This window comes from Chanos chanos, chromosome 5, assembly GCF_902362185.1.
Source record: "Chanos chanos chromosome 5, fChaCha1.1, whole genome shotgun sequence".
Lineage (NCBI taxonomy): Eukaryota > Metazoa > Chordata > Actinopteri > Gonorynchiformes > Chanidae > Chanos > Chanos chanos.
Genome location: NC_044499.1, coordinates 31304916 through 31331575, shown reverse-complemented (window position 1 = coordinate 31331575; position 26660 = coordinate 31304916). Strand labels below are relative to the sequence as shown.

General features: G+C 38.5%; 1 protein-coding gene across 1 annotated transcript; it reads right to left on the bottom strand.

Annotated features, from left to right (window-relative positions):
• Positions 1 to 5344: 5344 nt before the first annotated feature.
• On the bottom strand, positions 5345 to 25452 carry LOC115812396 (cadherin-related family member 1). Its single transcript, XM_030774874.1, has 19 exons — positions 25307 to 25452; positions 24729 to 24962; positions 20894 to 20955; positions 20186 to 20281; positions 18736 to 18881; positions 18565 to 18615; positions 18367 to 18456; positions 17714 to 17800; positions 16283 to 16399; positions 15581 to 15724; positions 15227 to 15305; positions 14899 to 14999; positions 14538 to 14741; positions 12836 to 12988; positions 12441 to 12605; positions 10409 to 10476; positions 8095 to 8323; positions 7722 to 7976; positions 5345 to 5866 (listed from the first exon to the last, which is right to left on the bottom strand). The coding sequence occupies exons 1-19, from the start codon at positions 25450 to 25452 to the stop codon at positions 5345 to 5347; spliced, it is 2949 nt and encodes a 982-aa protein (XP_030630734.1).
• Positions 25453 to 26660: the final 1208 nt, after the last annotated feature.

The window sequence follows — 26660 nt, the reverse complement described above, 5'->3', positions numbered from 1 at the left end:
ACAGGAGGAAAAACAATTACAGTCAACTACTCCTATGCAGTCAGTCAAGATTAAAGTGTGTGCAGCATTTTTTTGAACAGTTGAACTTGGCGGTTGTAATGATGGCTTCTATTACGGCAGATGATAAAGATAAAGGTTCCGCACCAGAGCACCAACGGCTATATCTGAAGTCCATGTTTAAGATTTGTGAAATGAAGAAAGATTTGTATCATTTTAATTGTTTGCTCTGTTTATCGTGCACAAACTTCATCAATGCCTTCAAAAATTTGCCGTCCAACCAGAGAAAGCATGTTGAGGTATGCAAACATTTGTTTAATGCCAGTAAACACTTTTCACCACTAGAGACCTGTGAGGTTCACAGTACAGTAGTTTGCTTTGACAGCAGAAGTGCACTTCTTTCAGACCTTAAAATTGGGTGGATGTTACCTCAAATACTTCTTTGTCTGAAGGTTTTGTTTGGTTGTGAATTAATACAATCCTCATTAAGGGATTTTTTCTCACTTAAAGCAGAGTTGCTGTTGGGCAGTTATAAAGCTAGAGGTGTGTCACTGGGATTTTAAGGTAGGTTGGCTGTTTTATTTATGTTTTATTTTTTGAGGAAGCTGCATATACAGCAATACCATTGCCTGCCTGATGCACTACTAGAGCTGTGTTAAAACACTGCCATGCTGTTTTGTAGGGGTGGGCGGGAGGGGGTTGTTAAATACAAAAAAGGAAATGGCTGTCCTTTTGTTGATTCAGTTGTGTCTCTTTAGGTTTTGTAGTATATTCCACAAGCTTTTTATTCTACAGGTTCTACAAGCAAGTCAGTGCATCAGGTAGGCTGTTTCAGAGTCATTAGGTTCTGTAAATGCATTGTGGCAACAATACGAACGTGTGCTGACATTAAAAAGAAAATGAGTAGGTACTCCAGTACTTTAACTCCAGCACTTTAACTCAAGTAAAAATTTGACTGAACAACCTTCACATGTATTGGTGTGATATTTGACCAGGAGTATCTATACTTTGACTTAAGTAATGGAGTTGTGTACTTTGTCTACCTCTAGCTATATAAATAAAAGTGACTTGACTTGACTATTTTGCAGAGACACTGTGACAGACTGTTGGAGACTGTGCACAGTGCAAGGCAGCTGTTCAGATGACAGCTGTCTCATCGCTGCAATCATGTTCCGTGCTCTAGCTGTGCTGAGCGTGCTTACTTTATTTTCAATGTTCAACTGCTTTGCTACATCCACAAAATGCTCAGCGCACGCCTCAGCACAATGTCTCTCCTCTGTTTTCTTGATGTCCTTGATGGTCAATGCATGTGAACGTGGTTTCCACTGTTCATCAATAAAATGTACTGTAACGTTACCGTACAGTACAGTTACAGTGCAGTTACCCCGAGGTAGTTTTGGTTACTCAGTGAGCTGCAGTAGTCCCCAGTGAGCAGAACCATCGTAGCGTGTTCCTGCTCCTCTGCTACTTTCACCCTCTCGTTTTTATACAGCTCGTGTATTCTTGTAACGATGGTGGCGCCCAAGGGCAATTCATAGTCACGTTGAGTCATGGGATGCAATCAGAGTAATGTCCTGCAGGCCTTCGTCCTCCACATTATGAATTGGCCTGCAAGCTGTGGCTATCTGTTTTACCATCGCTGCCGTTGGTTTGTTGCTTGCTGATTTGTGCACTGTCAAGCGTGGTCTGCTGCAGGTGTCCGGGGCCAACACTGGTTGCAAATGGTATTTGAGACTGGATGTACTCTGGTGGTAAGTAAATACGCTTGGCAGTAACTGCAAATAACTCCCGCTTTTTCCATCTTTCACTCGTATGGTGGAGCACGCGCGACTTACTGAGCTATTCAGCTACCCTAACTTCCCTTGAACTACATTGTGATCAAAGGGTCATATTAGCATTTGTGTTGACGGGGTTTAAAAAAAAAAAAGTGTTATTAACGCGTCAACTTTGACAGCCCTAGTTATTATACACAAAACTACCACTCAAGGCGGTGCTATAACACATATTAGTTTATACGCTGGACAGTTAAAGAAACATTCAGCAGGTATTTCTGGAAACACTCGCAGCATTCTTCAATATTTTACCAGCCCCATTTCCTGTTTCTCCAAATTCTCATCTGTGCCGTGTTTTTTCTGTTGATAACATGCAAAAATGCTGCGCTTATTGTGCATTTAATCCAAACCTGGGGGGAGTTCTAAAAAGAAAAAAGACAGTATTATATTGCAGTAATAAGTTTTTCAAAGCCTTGTTTTCCAAAGGGTCACTAGCTAACTAACTTGAAACTTATATAAGGGATAAATCATTAGATTGGATAATTAGATTAGGGATAAATATTTTCATCATAAATCTTTACATGACAGTGTTTCTAGTTTGGATGTCACCATTTTGTGGTTTCTGCTGGTAGACTGGCTCCAATGACGCTTCGCAGGCACAGGCTATCTCATCCAGTACATAGAATCTCCGAATCCTATTAGGAACGTGCTGAAATTTTAAGGATGGTGACAACACTAGTTATGCAAATTGTTTGGCAGTGGAGATTTAGCTGTCAGGTTTAGCGTGTTTGTGTGTGTAACCTTTTCTGGGCATCAGAGGAGCTTGCCAGTATCACATTTAGACATATTATACTGAGTTTGAAACTCGCTAATGAAAGCTTACTGAGAAAGAATGTCAAAGAAGATAAACCTTAAAACAATGCACGCAGTATGTGACGGGACACAAAAGATGATGAGTACACTAAAAATGTAATTTTCTCCCTTAAATTCACGATATTGTTTATCAATTATTGTTATGAAATTCTAAAGTATATGACTTTGAGGGAATTACCTCAGTTGCACTTTGACTTTATGACCTCTCTCAATGAGCACGTAAACAGAAATAACTGAAGATGCTTCAGAGAACCAGTCCATGTAATCCAAACTGTGGATGGCTTTTCACTTTCTGTCTTTCCAAAAAAGCAGACAATTAATGAAGGAATGTTAACTATCTACCAAAATAGCGCTAGGTCAAAAGATGGAAATAAACCAGCAGAGGGGATGGAAAGGGTCATTTCAAATGAGATCAAACAACAGGATAAGGAGTGGGAGTGTGGTTAAATATACAGGTGGACACGTTCTTCTAGGTTGTAGAATGGGGTTAATATGGGATTAAGCAACTAAGGGGTCCTTTGTTATCTGAAAATCCATTAAAGACATTTTTTCTTTTCTGTTTTTACCCAGCTTGGCTCACATTTGCTTCTAGGTGAATCACAAAAACAAATATATAAAGCATTTTAGTTGCTGTTCTCACAAACATAGTTCATAAGAGTTTTGTATTTCATATCAGTGAATTATTCATAAAACATCCAAGGGAAAGCTTATAGTTGATCTAAGTACATCTAAGTTTGTGCTGTAGTCCAGTATATTGTATAAAGTATGTTCGCCACATCAATCGTGTATCGAATACTGAATATTCATTGAAATGTGTTCAAAGTTGCTAATTTAATATTTAGTAGCCGTAAATAAAAGTGAAAAGAAGTAAACAACTCGTTGATTTATAAATATTTATTCAAAATGTAAAATGAAAAGACAATAGAAAGACATTACTAAAAGGGACAAGCAAGTTGAAAATATTTAACATTTCACTTTGTTAAAAACTATCATGATCCCCAACAAAACCCTTAAAAAAGAACATGATTTCAGCTGACAAATAGATAAATGCAACTTTTTACAAGACAGTCACTCATGATTACACTTGACAAAGTTTGAGATGAATACCCTTACCAGGACAGCATCTCTCTGATTTCCCAAAATATTCAATTAAGTAACAGTTATATTGGGGAAAAGCCTTTGAAATGTGACATGGTGGTGAGATAGCCTATATACACTTGTAAAAATGTTCCAAAAGAAAATATTTCCTCACTGAGAAACTGCTTTGTTTTGTTGCTTTGTTTAATCAAATTAGCTGCAAATATTGTCTCTGTACCCCAGGTTTTGCATTGCAACTAATATTTTTTTGCGCACTGACTTTTTACTAAAGTAGCTCAAGGTGAAGGTGACATTACCATACACCTATCCACAGCATCACTTAATCAGCAGAGCAATGAGATCATACAAAGACATGACCTTTTACATGGCATAACAGAGTTAGTAGCACAAGCTATGTTATAAAGCCAGTGAAAAATACAAAGGAACAAAACAAAAAACAATAATAAGTGGATAAAAGAGGCAAGATTAGATGGGTGATTGTGCTCATACTTTGTGATCACAGAAGTGTCCATCCCTGTACCTTGTCAGACAGACAACTTTTACATATCAGCACTGCTCCCAATGCAGTGCCCCTGAACTACTAAGGACCAAAGACTGTTGGCTGAGCTATGATGTTTAGTTTAGTAGGAAACAGCTGCGTGCATGTTGAATTTATGTTTGAAAAAAATGATGTACTAGGTTGATTTCGTAGCGTAGCGTGGGTGCCATTTGCTATCAGTAATTGACCCTGTCTCACATGGGCACATACAGATTTGAAATGGGTATTTACCAACATAATGCAGTAGCTGGTCTGTATTTTCTAATTCAAATGAACTGTTTTAAAAGAGACCTTAGTCACTGAATTACACATTTATGGCATTCAACAAAAAACATAAAACAACAAAAAACTCTGTGTATTTTGGACATGCCAAGCCCAATGAGGATTGTCTTAGGCTAGCAAAAGAATAAATGTCACACTCAGAAATACTGCTGAAAAGTTCAGTTTGAGGTGTGAATGATTTACTTTGACATTCAATTGGATTTGAAAAAGTAAAACTCGAACTGCTCAAACCTGAAGATGGCAGTGCTGTGTTAACTTCTCAGCAAGCTTCTTAAGACCTTCTCCAAGTGCCTGCATTAAGAGCTAACGAGTCAAGCAAGGAGAGACTTATGCCAGGATAAAACTGAGTGTTTTTATAGCATTTACATCAAAATGCTTTTAATATGCATAATACAGGCCACTCAGTTGTTTCAATCTCAAGATTTAAGTACTCCGTTAAGACACAGTCAAATTAAAGATATGGAGAACTCTAACCAGCCAAACAAAAATCTGTACAACTCAACTTTCAGTAAGTGTATGGCTAGTTTTGTGTTTGTTTTTGAAAGTGGCATGTATGCATGCGCGCGCGCGCGCGCGTGTGTGTGTGTGTGTGTGTGTGTGTGTGTGTTTACCACAGGCACCCCTCTAGCACCCCTCTATCTTTTGACAGTATCTCCTCCAAAGACCTGTAGGTGTATCCATAGCCACACAACTTTTCCTCATAAAGCAATTAACATGTTAACGATAACATGACTCTGGAGGTTCACAGCTATAGAATCGATGCCAGTGTTGACCAAGCAAAGCTTCAATAATAATAACCCTGATTTGCCTCAATGATCTTCTGCTCTAGCTTCATCTTTAGCTCGGATACAAGGGCAGAGCTAATGGTGTTTTCCCTGTTACGACTCGACCTCCTGGAGCCTTTGGAATCCAAGGTCCCAGACACGGTGGGCACTGCTCTGTGCTTCTCACCAGCCTTGGGGTCATCTGGTGGTGGAGGGGGCAGGACTGGGGCACTCGGCGGTGGCGGCTTGGGCCTGGTGCTGTTGTTGTTCTTGTTGTGGTAACCCCCATTGCTCTCGATGTCATCGGAGCTGCTGAATGGGTTTTTGAAGTTCCACTGGCGCTGGTCCCTGGGTCTCCGGCGGATGATTCGACGTGTCGGCCCGATCTTGTTTGACTTTGTGTTTCGCAAGTACGTAGCCGTGGAGATCAAGACTGTCACCATTACCATAACGCTAATAACACCAGCCACCATGCCAAGGGCTTTCATTGGGTTGTCCCTACTTTGCATTAAAAAGGCCGCCATGGGGCCCTTGAGTGGAGTCTGTAAAAGAACACAAAGAGAACATTTTTAATCAAGCCCAATGGCAGAAGCTTGGATACCTTGGGCCAGATTTACTAACATCATTTGCACATGTTAAAATTATCTGTGCATGTGCAAAGCCTAGAGCATGACCCTTGACTGGGGCATTACTATGCCTTTACCAGCCCCCAGTTAATGTTACTCAAGGCTTCAGTAAATCAGGCCTTCTATGTACGAAACATACCTGCCTTGGGAATTATAAGGCAGAGTACCGACATAGGCCAAGGTATCTGTGTAACAGGTGGTATATTTGGGATATGGAAGGTATCCTGTGGAATTGTTCTCATGTTATCTCAACACTCTCTCCCGTCTCTCTCTCTCTCTCTCTCTCTCTCTCTCTCCATCTGTGTGTGTGATAAACTCCATTAAGTCAGTGGCCTGCTCAGGGAGCCTAAGCTCATTGTTCATCATGTGTTGTTAGCAATAGGTCTGGCAAAGCAGCATTTTATCAAGTGTTCTCAGTTACTGTCCAACTCTTTTCTTACTGGTTCAAACACTGGATGGATTTAAGCAGGTGTTAAGAGTCTCATTCTCATTTAAGATAATGGCTTTTACGTAGTGTGTATGTTTCTCCTCAGGGCAGCTGGAATGCAGAGATTAGTCAAATGAAAAAAAAGGTAATTTCTTCATGGCTCAATCATATCTCGGATTCAGCAGTATAAAAGTTGTAATAAAGGTAGCAAAAGTAATATGGGTAATTATACATGCAACAACTGCAAAAACAATTGTAATTAAATAAAAAATATAAACACAAAAGACTTTTTATGTATTTTATAAATAAATACATGAAACAAAAAAGACTAATATAACAAAAACAGGGGACATAAATTGAATTTAAAATATGGCAGTATACTTCCAGACAGAAAATCCAGACAGAATAATATTCGGTTGATATCAGCATAAATATCACGCTCTAGTTTTCTTTTACAGACATTATGAACAAGCTCATATGTATCACAAAACCAGACAAAAGTTTTTATCCCATGTATATTCATCTCTCAGAGACATATTAAGGAATCCTGACTGCCATCCAATAGGATACTTGTTATGTTTTGGACCTGCGAATTATCTTTCTGAAACTGGCTTCAGGGTGAACCCGGGACCGCTTTACCGCTTTACAGTACAAGATTGTGGAAATAAATACTGTTAGTGAAAAGAGGAAGATGAAAACACTCAAAAAAATTCCAAAAATGGTCCCCGGACGCTTGCTGAGGCCCAAGATGTATGAAATAATTCGGGCTTTGATCTGAAAGCACAATACAACACACACAAAAGACTTGAGATAACAAACTGTCAAACCAATGCAGAAATTAGTCTTTAGGTCATAATTTGGGTTCACTATTTAGCTGACTATTCATAGTAAATTGTTTAAATAATTATAAAGATTAGCATTTATCAGACTACAACTCTATATATGACAGAACCGGGGTCAATTCAAGCTTAATTAAAAAAAAAAAGGGTTAATGTTTTTAATGGTGCAAATAGAGTTCTGGTTTCAATATAGGCTATCAGATCAATCATGCAAAACTGAAGTGAATTCACCCCAAATCTACAAAGAGCACAGCTATCTCTCTGAGACATGAAATATAAAGGCTTTCTTTCATATGAGCTGAATGGAGATTCAAACACATCTGATGACTTTTCTGATGAAATTACACACTCGCTGGCTAATATAACACTTCACAATTTACACTTTAGAGCAATTTACATCAGAGCAATTTACTCTACATATACCCATTCACCTCCAGGTCTGTTTGAATCCACATTCTTCTTTAAGATCAGTACCAAAAGAGTGGTAACAAATGGACACACTTACTGCTTCAGTGATGTCAATCTTTACTACTGCTGTAGTAGAGAAGGATGGAGAGCCTCTGTCTCTGGCCTGGACTACCACGGACCACTTACAGTCCTTCTGCTTGGTGATATTCTGGACAATCTCCATGGATCTGATGTAGGGTTTGAGTTTAATCTCGCCTGTGGCGTTGTTGATGTCGAAGATGTTGTCCGGGTCGGCTTTCATGATGGAGTATTCGATCACATTATTGGGTTCCTCTGCATCGTCATCCACTGCCTACGGACACACCACATAAAACATATCAGTCCAACACACCATGATCACAAAACACACAACACACACACACACAAACTAAGACACAAAATCCTGCTGAATTCTGCTGAGGACAACAAACCTCTATTTTCACAGGAGCTCCGATGACCATGGTCTTCTCCAGGATGTTCTCGTTGAAATTCGGAGGGTGATCATTGAGGTCTAGAACCGTGACAAAAACCTCTGCCAGACTATATTTCCCCTCCGTGTCTTCGGCCTTCACATAGAAGTTGTATTTAGACCTCATTTCTGCATCCAGAGTGGCCCATGGTTGAGTGTATATGATGCCAGACGTTGGGTGAATGAGAAACCTGGGAGGAACAAAACATGACAGGATCAGTGATGAGTTAGATTTATGGTGTTTTCCTAGTATATTACAAACATTTAAGGTTTTCCATACAAAAAAAGGGTTTTTGCATATATTTTTGTCCTTATCTTTCACACCTGGACCTCTTTAATGCTTAATTTTCACTATAAACCAATAATACATAAACTTAGTCAGGTGAAACGTGCATACTGACACCGATACGTTTGCCGTTTGACAAAAACCTTCCAGTTCAACTGAACGATACAGTTTTGTACTTGCTCAACTAGCACTGTTGCTTAAGACAAGTCAAGGTCTTGTTAATAAATTGTGCTAGAGCAGAACTAAATCTCAGAGTTACAAATAAAACTGCTGTCCAGTGAATTATTTAGTTATGGGATCATAATTTGTGAACCTGTATGTGCTGTATGCCATTATGACTTTATTAGAAGTTAAAAATATATTTATTATATAGTATATATAAAAAATATAGAAATCATTCATCCACAAGCAGAATCGCTTCCTAATCAGCTCTTTTGCTATCAATCTTAGGGCTTCAGTCTGGTGAAAATTAACAAGCTGTTTGGAATCTGTTAGGTTTCACATGTTTATAATTTGACACAGAACATAAATTTGCACTTTGCATTTGCTGCATGCTTCCTGCTCTAGATGATGCGTCGGGAGGGAGTCGTCTTAACTCCAGCTGTCACACTGCATGCTAATTGGACACTGACTCACAAGACAGAGCTGAGAGATCTATTTTTGTCTCTGCAATCCAATTAGATGATTAGCAAGTGCCTCGCTGAATTCTCTAAGTAAGCTCTTTGTATAGCAGACAGAGATGAGATGGACCATTTTCTAAGTCCACTGCTCCCTGTCAGACCTCTAAACAGGGCCAGTCTACCCCTCTAAATCTGCCCTGTGAACCTCACTTGACTTTATTGTGTGATCCCCTCCAAACAACAACCTGGACACCTCTGAGATACAACCTAAACCCTAATGGAGAATACCTGCAATTGGAAAGTGCCATTCCAAAAGTGTATGCCAGACATCCCTCCAAAAATGCAGGTTTTGATGTCATTCTCTTGTCTACCTTTCATTACTTCAGACAAGGATTCAAAGAACAAGGAGAAACTGACTGATATAACCATACACTACTCTCTTTCTTGTGCAATTACTCACATCATACAAAGTGTAGCAGAAATTGTAATTGTATTTTTCAATCTATTACACATTTTAAGCAAGCACCATGATTAACCATTGTTGAAAATGTTAATACAGTGGTCTGTCTATTACGGTTTTGTTAAATGATTGATTAAGAAATAATAAAGCATTCAGGAAAAATATGACTATTAGTCCCAGAATAGAACCCTGTACCAGTACTCTTCTGAAACAATAAAACAGTGTGAGACAGTTGTGAAAAGATGACAATGGAAACAATAGATTCACTTCAGTGTTCTGTAGCAAAGCTCACTTACAATGCCCCCTCCGGAAAAAGGTCTGCCCACAAAGTTTCAAAGCAAACAAAGCATATTCACTGAACATGTGACTATTTTCTTGAAAACTGACCATCCAAAGCTTCAGATGTGCAGGACAAGTATGTGAATGAAGCTCTGTTAAAATCTAACTAATAACTGGATTTCAATGGAATACTTCCCAAGACTACACTTAGAAAAAAAATTAATGAGATTTAAAATATGCGGATACCAAACACACACGTCCGTCTTAAAAAAACCCCTTCAAGATCATCATAATCATTCAACTGCTGTTACTAAGAAGGTGAGGTCTGAATATTTAATGTTTTGAGGAGAACACAACAGACAACACCATGCACAGGGAGTGTGTTACATAAAAATGAAAACATGGCAGTCATTGTCTGCTGCAGCAGTCAACACAGTGTCTGTTTTACTTTTTCTCTCTTACTGACCAAAACAGACAGTTTGAAGTAATGACGTTGTGTAAGTGGATGAATCCCGTTTGATTTTAGTCTGGGTCACTGGCCGGTCAACAGTCACAGGTGGAGTAATTCATTTATAGTGATCAGTTATGATTACTGACGCTGGACAAGAAACACCATGTTGGCTCTACTCACAGATCAGCGCCTCTTCCATATATGGAATATTTCACTTGTCCCCATAGTCCTGAGTCTGGGTCTGTTGCCTAAAATCACACAATGAAATGAACATGAAAAAAATTAAACAAACCAACCAATCAAACAAACAGAAAGAAAAACTTCAGTCCTCTTAAATACTACCACACACTGAGTACACTTGATACAACATGGGTGAACACTGCTGATGTTCAAGAAACAAGCAAACATCTAGACTTCATATTAACCCCTGTTGAACATAGTATATAAAAAATCCTTGTATTAAATTTTCCTAATAACATTATGATTTACTTCTTTGCCCTTTATGCTGGCCTTTATTAGCAGCAGTGTCTAATAGTAGTTGTGTGATTGATGTTATAAATGTTATAATGAAACAGAATAAAATAAATGATGAGATTAACATGGTAAGAAGAGAGCACTAAACTGATTGGATTGGGCTGGAGATGACCTGTAGTGACTGTGAGAGGGATTTGTCTGTAGGGGTTAGCCTGCTTGTCTATATGGTGATGAGTAATACACTTGAACAGGGGGAAAGCCAATGTAATCACCCCACAGAATTACTGTCTGCTATTGAATTAATTTCTGAGTTTTAACCATGGATAGCATATTCATTTATTGTGTGCAGGACATGGCCAAATTGAGTGGCATATTAAAAATGCTGCTACAGGTATATTTTGAAATAAAAAATATTGTAACAGTCAAATGCAGCATAAGGTCATGTCATAAGAGTGATTATCATTGTGCGAATATGAGCAGGTCCAAAAAAAAATCTAGGAGCTGAAATCATTTAAAAGACGTTTCTAAGTGGAACTTCATCATTTAATCAAAATGACCTTTTGCTGTCACATATATAACCACAAGTATCTGCTTAAATGGGGCTAAAGCAGGATAAAACATACAACAAAATCTAAGTACATATATATATATATGTGTGTGTGTGTGTGTGTGTGTGTGTGTGTGTGTTTTTATGTGTGTGTATGTATATATATAATATATATATATATATATATATATATATATATGTGTGTGTGTGTGTGTGTGTATATATATATATAAAATGTGTAAAACATCTCCAGAATTCAGTACACATATAAGAGGTAGATATATATATATGTGTGTGTGTGTGTGTGTGTGTGTGTGTGTGTGTGTGTGTATATATAATATATATAATACATATATAAAATGTGTAAAACATCTCAGTAGACAGAATTCAGTAGACATATAAGAGGTAGATTGATATATATATATATATATATATATGTGTGTGTGTGTGTGTGTGTGTGTGTGTGTGTGTGTATGTATATATATAATATATATATAAAATGTGTAAAACATCTCAGTAGACAGAATTCAGTAGACATATAAGAGGTAGACTGATAAATGTGCGAAACAGTTTGAAAGTGTAAAACATCTGTGACTGTTCCCACACTCCATCTTGCTATTGTGTAAAACTTTTTTCATTTAGCAAATGCGTGTCTTTCCCAATGGAAAAAAAACACTGTACTTAATGAAAATATTACTCATTTTCAATAACAACAAAGCTGCTACAAATCATACATTTATTAAAACTTTTAAAAAGGTTCAATTTTTTTTTAAATATGAAAAGGTTTCAAACATTAACCATAGTGTGTGAGTGTGAGTGTGTGTGTGTGTGTGTGTGTGTGTGTGTGGGGGGGGGGGGGGGGGGGGTGGGGGGGGGGGTGGTGGTGTTAATAAAAGAATTATATTTCGTGGTTATTTTATTTCCATGAAATATTTGAAAAATGTGTTTGATGTTGTACCTCTTTCATGCATCTGCTAAATATCAAAAAATGCTCACATATTTATTAAGTGTTTGAAAGGCTTTACAGCAGTTTCCAGAAACTGCCACACAAATCACTTAATTACAAATCACAAACGCAAATTAAGAAAGTATGCTAATGAAAAGGAAACAAGAACAGAGCAGGAAGCAGAAGAACAAAGACAGAAACAGAGTTACTGAGTTTGTGATGCGATCAGACTCAGCTTTACTCACTGTGACGGAGACCACGTTGGAGCCCCCGGGTGAGTTTTCTGGGATCCTGGCAATGTAGTATTCGGAGGAGAACTTGGGACTATTATCATTCGTATCCAGAAGATGAATAACGATGTCCGCAGTAGCGCTGAACCGTTCCGGTGTGTCAATCTCGACCGCCATGAGCTGGAAAGTGTGTTATGCATATTTCAGAATGTTTCATTTTATTTTACAATCTTAAAATTTAAATTCTCCTAGACAGTGTTCTTCAGCATGAGCCATTATACTTATGATTAATTACTGTGTCATGTTTACGATTTTCTCATCCCAAAAAAATCTTCCAATTGTACCTATACACTTGGCCAATATTTCACAGAAGTGACTTGGAAAAAAAAAAAGCCTTTGACAGGGCGTACCTTAAATGTTAGGAACTGGTATTTCTCATAGTCAATGGCAGCAGAGTTTTCGACAATAATGGTGACTTGAGCTTCGTTGAGCACGGTCTGTGGGACGACCCTGAGAATACGCCCGGGCCCCACCAACCGCAACTTAAACTTAGCATTAGCCCCCTACGAGAGAGAACGACAAACCCTGTGATGTAGGGCAATATTCAGACAAGAGCATTTTGAGAAATCTGAACACACCTGTCTCTACATCATATGGGAGAGAAAGTGGATTTTGGATTTTAAAAAATGCTGCAGCTTTCATTTAAATAACCTAATAATCAAATGTTGAGACCAAACTCATAATAAATATGTATTCCAAATGAAAAGGAAACGTTTTGGAGAATCCAGTATATGTTTTGTTGGAAATCTTATAAATGATCAAATGAAAAATCATTGCCAGAACTCAGATTCCCTTTCCTTTCCCTGAAGTAAAATGCCCTCATAATTAGAGCCTGTTTTTCAAAATAACAAATGTTAGAGTATTATTGTGCGTCTGCCTGAAAATGATCTTTGTGTATTATACACATCACTACTTAAAATGCTACTTTGTTATGTCATATAGCAAAAAAACGAGCAAAACAGCAAATATTGACCGAGTTACATAAAACTTAAACCCAGGGAGTAAATCTGTCAAATTTAGCATGCAGCAGCTGGTAGGTTCATTACTCCACCAAATGAGCTCCATTTCCTCCATTAACCAACTGTCTTGAATTAATACTCAAAACCATTTACTACAAACTAGAAATGTCTGATAATTACATTTGACCTTTAATGCTACCACATAAACTGACAGAAGCCATAACACAACAGCTGTTTGGGTTGCAGAGCAGACATTTATGTAATAATCAATGTCTGTAAACGATGGAAATATAGCATAATGCTAATTTAGACATGAGATGTGCTACTTTTTAGCATCAGTCTCTGAAAGCCACTGCTAGTATGAGCAAAGTTACATCTTTCATTCATTTCAGGATTTTGGATTCAACTCAGATACATCTTGATTTTGGTCCGACCTAATCTATGCATTACTATGCCTAAAAAAAAAAAAAAAAGTAGGCTTATCTTGCTCTTAGGTGGGGGTCGTGTTTCATAAACTGAGATTCATGAATTAGCTAAACAGCTTAAATAAGTATCCTGGAAGATTCCTATGGACAGTAGGGGATTTGTTATTTTTTAGCAGGGGGGATGGCCCAATGGCCCAATGGCCACTGACACTACTCTACAGAGTATATAGGAGTATGGCAGGTTAACAAGGGGGACATAATTTGGTAATTTTGCCAACAAGGGGTATGGCATCCCCCCTCATCCCCCTACAAATTGCCTACTGCCTATGGATAAAACATGTCTAATGTAAAGATTTTTGTTGAAACATCCCTGAACCTGCTGAATGATCAGGAGACCTTTTCCATGCGAAATAAGGTGAAAAATTTACCATAAGCCTAAATGCACATGTTTAGCATCCTGTGTTAAGTAGCCAGCAGCCCATGTGTATTCTTTGGAAACAGTTGAAAATTCAGTAACCTCTAACAGATGGAACATAACATAGAGACTTATGTATTAAACATCTGCTAAAAATGTATATGTGCCCTTGTTTACAGATTACCGTTACTTTTAAGATTCGTGCACATTTTACTTATTGCCTGTGTATATGGCACACATTGAGTGGTCTGACCTGATCAGAGTCATTCACGGTGATCTTTAATCCTCGTAGTATCTCTCCCTCTGGGGGGTGCTCATACATCGTGACCTCAAACATGTTCTGGGGACCGTTCTCCCCGTAAAACGTGGGTGGGTGGTTGTTCAGATCCACCACACGGATGGTCACCATGGTGATGGCATAATCAAGCAACTGCTCATCTTTGTCAACTTCTGAAGCCTTGTTGTAACGCAGGGAGAGAAAAAAAAGTTTTGGTAAGATGAACGAGTGATGGAAATGGTATGGAACCTATATAACCATACACTTCCTTTCTCACCACCTTTATTATTATTTTTTTTTGTTTGTTTGTTTTTTTGCTTTTAATCAATGGACAAACCTTGACTTTAAGCTCATAAAGTTCATTCCTCAACTGCATGGGGTGTGTCGTCAGAGTGATGACGCCAGTCGAGCTGTTTATTCTGAAGAAGCTGTCACCTCCTAAAGGAGGAAAGAGACAGTAATCACCACACACTGACAAAATCAACTGGTTAAATTAGCAGTCATGTTACAGAAGTATGTTAATGTAAACAAAGACAACGACAGAGAAACACATAGATAACTCTTTCCTGGAAAGGAAGACCAGATGTGGCTCTGCAAAATGAATACGTTGTTGCTTTGGATGCAGCATTTTTGTAAAAAAACAGAAAAGTAATCATACTGCTCACCGTTAACAATGGAATATTGGACAGGATTGGGGTTTCCTTCATCGCCATCTTTGGCAGAGACAGTGAAAATCTCAGACCCCTGTCACATGCGTAAAAAGTCGAAGGTGAATGAAAGGGACACACTGTGACTTTCACTTTCCCACTTACTTCCATACCTATTCAAAAACTATATATTTGGGAAAGTTTGAATCAATAAAGTTGGGGTTAGTTTTACGCACACAAAAATACATGGACAACACACGCACACACACACATTTTTCATACAATTGCACAGATTTATGACATGGAATTGAGACAAATTCTACAGTTTATGTTTATTTATAAGATACTTAGAAACAACCCCTTTGTACTTACTGGGACAGAGACTTCATAGACATATCCAAAGTACGGGGTTCCAATGAATGCAGGGGGTGAATCCTGGGCATCGATCACATTAACAGTTATGGTGGCCGTTGAGGTCATCACTTGGTACTTGCCATTATATTTACCCCCTCCATCCTAAAAACAGCATTCATGAACATGTAAATTTACCACCATTAAATTCAACCATTAAATTTACACCCACCATCCTAAAAGCAGCATGCATAGAGATGTGAAGGTTTAGGTCAAAATTAACATGAAGATAATTAGCAGTTGGCATGGTATTGTGTAATCAAAGGATGCAAGCTTATTCATGTTTATGTAATCATTACTAAAATTCATACTGATATGTTTTTATCTTGGAAATATTCTGATATTTCTTAAGTACAATAACCTCTATTTAACTATTACATCTTATTGGATGAGATATGAATAACATTCATATTTCAAGTTGCGTAATGTGCATTATTTACATACACAACCCTGCAATGGCCGACAGCATCTTCAGCTAATTCCCCGACTGACACACATACATTCCCTAGACTATTGACTGGAGTTGGTGCAGGATCCCTTTAACCTCTGTTTAATCAGGAATGGGTCTTATGGGGATATTGTGACCACTGACCTGCACTCAGACCAGGGGTGTGAGGATTACCGCTCACATGCCCTTGAAAAGCACGTTGTCACAGCACTCACCTTAGCAACCACAGTGACAAAATGAGTCCTGCAGGTCTCGTAGTCAAGCGCTTCACCAGGTTTGATACGAAGAACCCCACTGTGCCCATCGATAGTAAACTTGGTCGACGGAGTGCTCTGGAGAAAAAATAAAAAACAGAGAGACTTTGTTCAGAGCCAGTAACTGCCTCAGAACATTCCAGAATAAAGCCTGTTTGTACGTCACTGTATTTCTATTTCCATCTGGGTGAAAGATTTAAATGAAAACTTTTTTGCTATATTTTAAACTCCCCCCTCCCTAAAAGCAGCCCAAGGGACCCATCAGGCAGCATTTAAATCTGTCAATCAGCAGTAAGACACTTCATTTCCACCAATATAAGCTATATGCTACGATAGTCAGCAAGTTAAAACATCCAGATTATAGACTGACAAAACACATGAAACGCTGAAAAACTCATATATATCTCAACATAGCCAAATGATAAGTTATCTAACAGTTTAGATGTACTTTTATTTTCAGAGATGGTGATATTTTTCTTGAACGTCTGGCTGTAAATTCATCAGGCAAGTCACAGATGCTTGGAGGCATTGTATCTCTAACCACGTGCTAGGATACTGGCTGGCTAGCAAGCAGTCCCAGCCAAAGGCAGACCTAAGCCTCAGTTAAGCCCTCAATACCTTGCCCAAATGTAATTGAAATTTAATCCAACAAAGTAACAGCACATTTCCTGATGGCACTCTGCAATGACATTAATGCTTCATACCGCACTCAGGGGAGCAGACCTTTCCACTCTCTGGATTTACAATGTATCTCTTTTCAGACACACACACTATTTTGGGAAGTTCATAGAGTTTGCAAACACTAGGATAGAACAGTGGGGTTTTTTTTTCTTTTTATTGTTTGCACAGTCAAAAAAGGACTATATTCAATTTTTGATTTATAGTAAATGATCCAAGTGTTTGACCTGTCTTGACAGTATCTGAAACAATAACAATGATATACTGATATTGCAATAACAATACTTTAAGTCTGACAAATGAAATTTACAGTATCCAGTAACAAGTCCTTGTTTTTTCTTTTTTTTTTTTTTTAATGACAGACATCTGTTTTTTAAAAACAAAACCACATTCTAGTGTGTTTGCTGGCACTGAATGTGAAAAGTCAGACCAGATGGATAACGCAGCACCTTACAGACTGTATGTAGGGGGAGGGGGACATCTACAGCTGGGGGAGTGAGGTCTGATTAAACACCTAACACATATGTTCTCTGTTCCACCAACTGCTCGGCTCAGGCTCTGGTTGTTGTTCCTGTTTTCAGATCTGAACTTGAAGACCCTTGCCCAATCATAAGTTTCATCGGAACGCCTGTCAGCTCAATTCCTGTTTGGTGTGTAGTCTTAAACATGCTTATAATGTACACAAAGTCTGGAGGACTGTTTCTCAGACGTTACCTGCAGGAAGTAGGTGACGCTACCACCGGATCCAAGGTCCCTGTCGAGTGCCTGCACTCGAAAAATACTGCTTCCCTCAGCAGCGTCCTGTGGCGTTACAAAAACAGCAAGACAGCAAAAACAGCAAAAACAGCAAGACAGCAGTGTTAGTGCTAAACACAACATATCTTATCAGACTATTGTTTGTGTGATCTCTATGTGTTTACAGGCTTTTTAGTAACATCAGTGAGTGAAACCCGTTAATGTGCATTAATCACCCACGACAGATTGGTCACATAAATATTGATGGCGAACATACACTGAATTGCATATATGTTAAATTCTGGATGCTCATTAGGCCTAAGCTGCCACTGGAATAACATTAAAGCCTAATGTAGACACAAGAAAAAGAAAACAAACAACTCGAAAAAAGGGTTATCCCGATGTGTCAGCGGATAAATCCATGTAGGTAATTAGATTTATTCTAATTATGTTCTTTGCCACAAGACAATTGTCTTTAAAAATCATTATAATGTTAATTACTCTGTATGCAATTGTGTACGCATCTGTGCACAGATAATAGGAACAAAATGGTCATTTCACTGTGGTGATAATGAGGATGGTGATGAATGAGGTGCAGTCTGCATGATCCTCCATCAGTATTTCAGACTAACCTCCGAAACATCCACAACGAATGGCAAATTTAGAAATTCTGGGCGCTCATCATTAGCATCAGTGACAAAAACTCGCACTTTTTCAACCACCTGGCATGTGAGAGAAAAATGAATACATTAAAAACAAAAATAGAAAACCAATTTAACACACTGATATATATGGGTGTAAAGCACTTCGACTCTAAACCTCTCCTTTACCTTGTTTCTCCCATCTGTTATGCTAACAAGTGCGGCTATTTCATCTTGGACCTGATGGAAAAAAAAATAGCGTCACGAGCACAAAAGGTGAGACGTGTCAGTGAGACTCTGTTGTGCTACTGATGCCGTCTGCAGTTTCTAGACAGGATCTACATGTGTGATGTCACTGACCTCTCGGTCAAGTTCTTCAACTAGAATGACCTTTCCTGATTTGGGATCAACTTTTAGATACTCTTTGGACCCAGTTTCAAAGCTCAGGTCGTACCGCACGGGATCTCCCTCTGGATCAGTGCCATTTAGAGTGTAGACATGTGAACCTGAATGATAAGAACAATAACAATAGTAAAAAAAAAAATAGTAGCATTAATAATAGTAATGCTAACACCTCACAATTAATTTCTTTCACATCTTTTTGACTCCTTAGTAACAACCTTCGCTTGTCTGTATTTTGTTGCAAGGAGAAAAAACAGTATGTCCAGTTCTCTATACTGAGATGTGTTACTTTAAGTGTATTCACCATGCTCTTTTGTAAGTAACTTTGGACAAAAGCATCTGCCAGAGGACTAAATGTAAACATAATACCAGTGATATTACAATATATGTATAAAATATCGGGAACAATTCAAAGACACTGATTAAAATCCAGTCAAATCAAACACAACACTGATGAATTTGTACTATATGCAATGACAAATAATTGGAGAATTATTGTTGGACCTTCTGAGGTTACATCACAGTGACATTTGTAACAGTGCATCACCTGAGCAGATTTGGTATTCACTGATTGGCTCTGAATACTCTCAATCAGTTGTTAATTTTTATATGTAATAATCATTTTTTATAAATTAATAAATTAATGAATTAAAACGTTATTTGGTAAAAAAAAACAAACAAACAAACAAGTAATCCACATTAAACCGTCGTTAGTCTTCAAACCGTTACATAGATATTAGTGTGCGCATATGCTTAAGCTGATCATGAGAAATATACCACTTCTTGATTGGCATAACAAGACCCTAGCCACTAGCCTCTGGTATATATTGAGAAATGTAGTCAAGTTAAGTTGAATAGATTTAGAGTTACTTCACGTGGGTGAGCAATGAGCCCCATCCCAGGTCAGCTGAGCCGTTTGCTGTAAACCACTAACACTAAAGAGAAATGCCTTAAATCGCATCATGAGGACATTGGCTACTCTGGCTTCCCTGGAGCCGTTCCAACATTTGGACAGACCTGAAGTGATTTCTTTTGGTTAGACACCATTTCTGAAGGACATTTTAGATAGTAAACAAACTAAAAAAATTTTTTCACTCTCTGGCAGTTCTGGTAACCTTTGGTTCTGTTTGTCTATGTACTGTGATAAACATGTCCTCTGCATCAACACTGCAGTCATTCCTGAAATGGCGTTCATTTTCAGCCCATTCCTGCTAAAAGAAGCCATGTATTTGTGTTTAGTAAGTAGCATAGCTGTTCTCCCTGGAAAAGAACAAAAAAAGTTATCTTCTTCTTGAATGCCGATATAGTGCACCAGGTGCTATTTATACTTTTACTGATATATATGAGAAAAAAAGAAAATCTCTGATTAAGTGCTTGATTATTGATCCACTTAATGATAAACACTTACCCACGGGTGTGTCTTCAGACACGCTGAACAGTGCCATGTTCCCATTGGTGCTCCCTGACCCGTTATCATAAAAATAAGGAGCATAGTCACATCTCCCTGCAAAGCATACACAAACACGGATTCATGCCCAGTGTCAATTCAATCTGCAGGTTGTGCTCAGAATAACAAAACAACTACCCAAACACTATATAAAGCTTTCATTTTGTGGAGAGTCTAATACATGATATCATACATGAAAAACCCTGATAAAAACAGCAATTATAAAATGTGTTGTTAATTTACACATGTATGCTGAGTGCACAAATAAGCTAGCGATGAAACCATTAAACTCATAAAATAATTTAATGCAACTGCTGCATTTGACAAATTTTTAGTACTAACTGAATACACTCATTATTTCAGTTAAGACCTAATCAGTTGCAGCAAAATGCAGACCACAGTATACTCAAGTTTGAAGAGTAGATTTGTATTGTAGAAGATGTTTGTTGAATGCAGATACACACACACACACACACACACACACACACACACACACACACACAAACACACACACATACACACACATATACACACACACACACACAGAGAGAGAGAAGAAGCTGCCCAAATCCTCCTCCCACTGCAGTTAGCGGATTAAGGAGCCTATGAAAGCTCCATTGACTATGATAAAACAATAGCAAAAAAAACCACACACAAAAGTACACTCACCCAGAGAGACGAGCGGCAAAATGAGGAGCAGAGAAAGGTGAGCGCTTTTCGCACCCTTCATCCTGGAGGAAACAACAGCAAGGGGTATCTCATACAGAAGGCTGATGAGAAGGAGCAGCTAACGTGTGTGTGCCCTTCTGGAGACGTCTTTGAGCAGCTGAGGGCGCAAGGAGCTCGAGCTGCTTCTCAGCCGCTAATCCTGTGACGCACAATTACACCCAACACACACACACATACACAGACACACACACGCGCGCGCACACACACTTACACACATACCTTATCTGTTAATTATGAGTCATAGACGTCCAGTCCCCAAAAACCAGTGACCCAGTAGACTGCTATCACGCACCTACTGTAACACCCTGAAACTTCAATCTTCAACTTTTGTGCCAAGTGCAAGAATAACAAAGAGTGTGAAGAGTTGTTCTAGTATTATAATGAAGAAGACCATATGGTGTACTCAAGGTGAGAAAACGAGAGGGAAAATGAGAGGGAGAAAATTGCTAGGGACCACAAGATGTGTTCAGACCATGGTCTTGTCAGAATCAATACTATATCAAACATTACAGAGAACAGAATACAGAGAAGCTAGACCACACTGGGAACCCGCATCCAGAAAATTCCATCGAAAGTGCTCTCCCAGCATCTTAAGACTTTCGTTTGTGCTTGCCAACTCACGTGCTTGGGAACTGAACTTGTTAGGTTAACCTGTGAACTCTGATATTGTGGTCCATCAGCTCTAGCCCTACGTAACCTAAACACACAGCTTAACTCTGGCACCCGGTCAGGGGAAGCTTTGCCCAGTTTTGCCCTCAAAACTATGTATTACACTACCGTTAAGCTCTCTCTCCCACCTGTGTTTACACTTCAGAAGAGAGAAGAACTCTGGTCACTCTTATAGCTTCAGAAGAGAGAAGAACTCTGGTCACTCTTATAGCTTCAGAAGAGAGAAGAACTCTGGTCACTCTTATAGCTTCAGAAGAGAAATGGCAGGTTCTACTACAGCATGTCACACAATAGATATCTTACTGTTGATTTGTTTGGTTGTGAGCAGTAGATGGCAGCTTGGTTAAATATTAAGTTAGGCTAAACTAAACACATTAAATGGGCTTTAAAATCTTTAAAACAAACTATGTCTTATAAAACTCTACTATATCCAATTACACAAGTCGCACATTAAAATGAGGAAAAAACACAAACAAACAAAAACAAATAAATAAAACAAAACAAAACAAAAAAGTTAAAAAAAAAAACCTAGTTTAGCCTCTGCTCTTGAACAAATATGACTCATCTGCTCCCAGCTAGGTGTGAAGATGACATGCAGGTTTCTGACGTTACACCCCATCAGAGGAACAATCACGTGCACTTAACAGGTATAAAAATAAAGTGTGACGTCCTTGCCCAGGAGTCAAAGAACTGCCAATTGCATGCACCCCAGCACCTCTGAAAATATGAGTGGTTGCCAGGTAAACAAGTCCACTACAGAGTCTCGATACGCTCTGATGTCATCCATTCATTCATCTAGTTTTTTTTTCTTTTCACGCTTACATACCAAGTACATATAGTCAGAGTGCAGCAGTTACTTAAAATGTAGATATTTTTGATAAACATTGATTACTTCACCATTGGAAAATTTCAAGTGTTAAAAGTTTGAGATTAAAAAACGTGCATCTCATTTCACTGATATTTATGTTATTTATGATGTTTTATGATATTGAAATGAATCTTCTTCTTAAAAAGAGTTGGAATGACAATAATTTTGACTAAAAATTAGATTGGTTCTGTCTACCAGAAAAAATGGGGTTTTTGATTTGACTTTGTAAACAGGTCCAAAGGTAGAACTGTCATTATCTTACTGATAGACTAAACAGTGGAACAAGATGTCATAAACACACACACAAACACACACACAAACACACACACAAACACACACACATGGAATCCTTGCATTAAAGGGTTAACCTAAAATTCCATTATCTTGATCTGGCCTTTCTAATCCTTGTTGTGTAGTAGAGAATCGTTAACTGCTCAGAATGAATGGGTATGTTTACAGTCTGAGTAAAGTGAATGAGAAATATTATTCTCATTACTGAAGCAGGAAAAGTTTTCTCCTGAATACATGACATATTCCTTATTCACTGCCTGTGTGTGTGTGTGTGTGTGTGTGTGTGTGTGTGTGTGTGTGTGTGTGAGTGTGTGAGTGAGGGTCTGTGTGGTCTTTAAAAATGATTAGCCTACATAATCTGTGTTACATCCAGTAGTCTGTGCTAAATTTACATCCATTCTTTAGATCACTTATTGACCTTATTGACCTTACTGACTTTTCCAGACCCCCCCCTCCTTAGTTTATATTGCAAATGCAACAAGCATGCTTAGCCTTTGTCTCCATACTGCTCTAACAGTATCACCATCCAAATGATGCCCTAAAGCATCGATGCTTGCCAGTCTCAGGCAGCACTCCTACACAGACTCCTTAATTGAGTCAAATAACAGCCAATACATTAGCACCTTCATCACTGCTTGGTTCCACCTGGCTGAGGAGGTATGCTGGCATGCACGGTAACAGTGTACGACTAAAATATTTTACCAGCAGATAAGGACCGAAGTGTCACAACAATAGGATTTATCGGGATCGTTCCTGTTATCCCTGAGAGGGACTGGCAACCTGTCCAGGGTGTTTCCTCGCCTTTCGCCCTATGAGTGCTGGGATAGGCTCCAGCACTCCCCGCGTCCCTAATTAGGATAAGCGGCTTAGATAATGAGTGAGTGAGTGAGTTCCTGTTATCCAGTAAAATTTTGGCTTCATAATTTTAGGGGGGAAAAAAAATTACACGTTTTTCATGTTTTTAGCATTCTATCAAAATAATGACATGTTTAACTATTAGGAATACTTATTGGCCAAGCTCAGGTCCTCAAAATATAATAATTATGGGTAGTTTGTTCAGACACGGGCCATGAAAGTGTTCCACCCTGTTAGGGACATATACATAGTTATCACAAAATGTTAACAATGTACATGTTAAACAATGATGAGCTTTTCTTGGATAGTTCATGTCCCTTATGCCATCATAGTACTTTTCATTCTTTTAACAATAACAAAACAATTATCGATGAATTGAACATGTCTTGATTATTAGAAACCGGTACTTTTTTGGACCCATTTTTGCCGACAGGATGGTAAATAATACCAAAACTTTGCACAAAAACATATATATATATATATATATATATATATATATATATATATGCTGTTAATGCTCTTCATCTCCCAAAATAACACAAGAATATGCCAAACATTTAATGTTGCTGTCAAATCATTATTTATAAATGTATTGTCTAACAGGGTGAAATGGAGCATAACAGGGTGGAACAGAGTATAACAGGGTGCTACACCAGTGATAACAGGATCTAACAGTGGATGAGTCTTCCCTCATTGTCCTACATGCTTTGCCACCTGTAATGTGTTGGACTGCACCTATATAATACTGTTTCAAAACAATTATTTTTCTCCCTGGCTCGCAATCGGCGTTCTAATTCATCCCAAAGGTGTTCAGTGGGGCTGAGGTCAGGGCTCTATGCAGGCCACTGGAGTTCCTCCACTCCAGACTCATAAAACCATGTCTTTATGGACACTGCCTTGTGCACAGGGGTACAGTCATGCTGGAACAGGAAAGGGCCTTCCCAAAACTGTTGCCACAAAGTTGGAAGCATACAATTGTCCAAAATGTCTTTGTATGCTGTAGCATTAATGTTACCCTTCACTGGAACAGGGGTCTAGCCTAAACCCTGAAAAACAGCCCCAGAAAAGTATCCCTCCTGCACCAAACTTTACAGTAGGCACTTGTCATACTTGTCAGGCAGCGATCCGCCCAACACAGATTGCGCGATAGTGAAGTGTGATTCATAACTCCAGAGAATGCGTTTCCACTGCTCCAGAGTCCAATGGCTGCTTGCTTTGCACCACTCCAGCCATCGCTTGGCATTGCAGATGGTGATGTTGGGCTTGTGTGCAGCTGCCTGGCCATGGAAACTCATTTCATGAAGCTCCCGACGCACAGTTCTTGTGCTGATGTTGCAGCCAGAAACAGTAGTAAGTGATTCAACAGAGGACAGGTGAGTTTTATGTGCTATGCACTTCAGCACTCAGCAGCCCCGCTCTATAAGTTTGTGTGGTCCACTGCTTCATGGCCGAGCTGTTGTTGCTCCTAGACGCTTCCACTTGACAATAATAGCACTTACAGTTGACAGGGGCAGATCTAGCAGGGCAGAAATTTTGTGAACCGACTCGTGGCAAAGATGGCATCCTATGACAGTACCGCATTTAAAGTCACTGAGCTCTCTAGTACGACTAATTCTACTTTCAAGGTTTGTTTATGGAGATTGCATGGCCGTGTTCTTGATTTTATGCACCTGTTAAAAATTGGTGTGGCTGGAACACCTGAACTTGTTAATTCTGAGGGGTGTCCACATGCTTTTGGCCATATAGTGTACTCTTCTCTCCTCTCAGGGTCTGCATCTGCCATGTAGCGATGCTGCAACTCAAATGGCGGTGCCATCTCCTAACAAATATATATCATTTCATTATTTTTCAGCTATACAATTTATACTGTATTATACTGTATTATGTACCTTATATATACACACGTACTATATATCCCATATTATTTGCAATATACGTACATTACAATTTATTCTATTGGGATTTCTGTTAAGGTCACATTCCACCCTGTTAGGTTTTATAGACCTAACAGGGTGGAATCTAATAGGGTGGAACATTTTGAGCTAAGGTACCCATAGCTCTTTGAGTGAAGGACATTTAGCTAGCTATCCCTCTACCGATAAACAGAACTTTTATAACTATGTCAGATATGTTTTAAAATTTTTTTGGTCAGACAAACATACTCCGTAGAATAGCCTAACAGGGTGGAACTTTAAGAGTGTGACAAGCCGGATAACATTTCAAAAACTGAAAAAAAGGTAGGAATGACAGTTGAAGCTTACCTCAGTTTGCACAGTTGAATTCCAGCCAGAAAAGAAATTATATCACTCCCTGAAAATGGTCTCAATAGAATTGCAGTCTTTTTTGCATACCATACTTTTACCTGATTTATATGTATGATTAGAGGCAGTTTAGCCTGGTCTATAACATAATTAAAGAATATTTTGAGGTTTCTATCATTTCATGGTTTACTGTTCTTGTGGAAGCTGCCTACTTTGCACTGAGGACATGATAAAATGCATGTAACAGTAAAAAGGTGTGTAAAATACAAAATAGTATTTATAATGTCTATTATCTCTGTTTAAGTGATAAAGAAGACCTAAATATATAATTTAATGCATTTGTTATAAATATGTGACTCGTTTTAGAGACAATATGACTAATTAAATCAAAGGGACAGAAAAGTCACTGTATAACAGAAACAACCCTTAGACAACGCAGTATAGATTCTGCCAAGATTTCGTATCTACGTATAGATTTCAGGAGAGGGTCGCAACATCACAACGTAAACAAAAACAACTGCTCCCTCTAGTGGTGAGAAATCAATGATATGATGGTTTGACAATCGCCGAGCAGACAGCTCAGATTCAAAATCGGACTCAGATTATAAAGGGCTCGCTGCTTAAATTATACTACAATCCCCTCTCAGAAATATTAATGTTTTACCCCCATTTCAAACGGAAAATTCACAATATCATTTCACATTTTTAAGAAGTGCCTTAAGTAGCACTAATAGCGTGCCCAACGTCTGAGATTACACAGAAT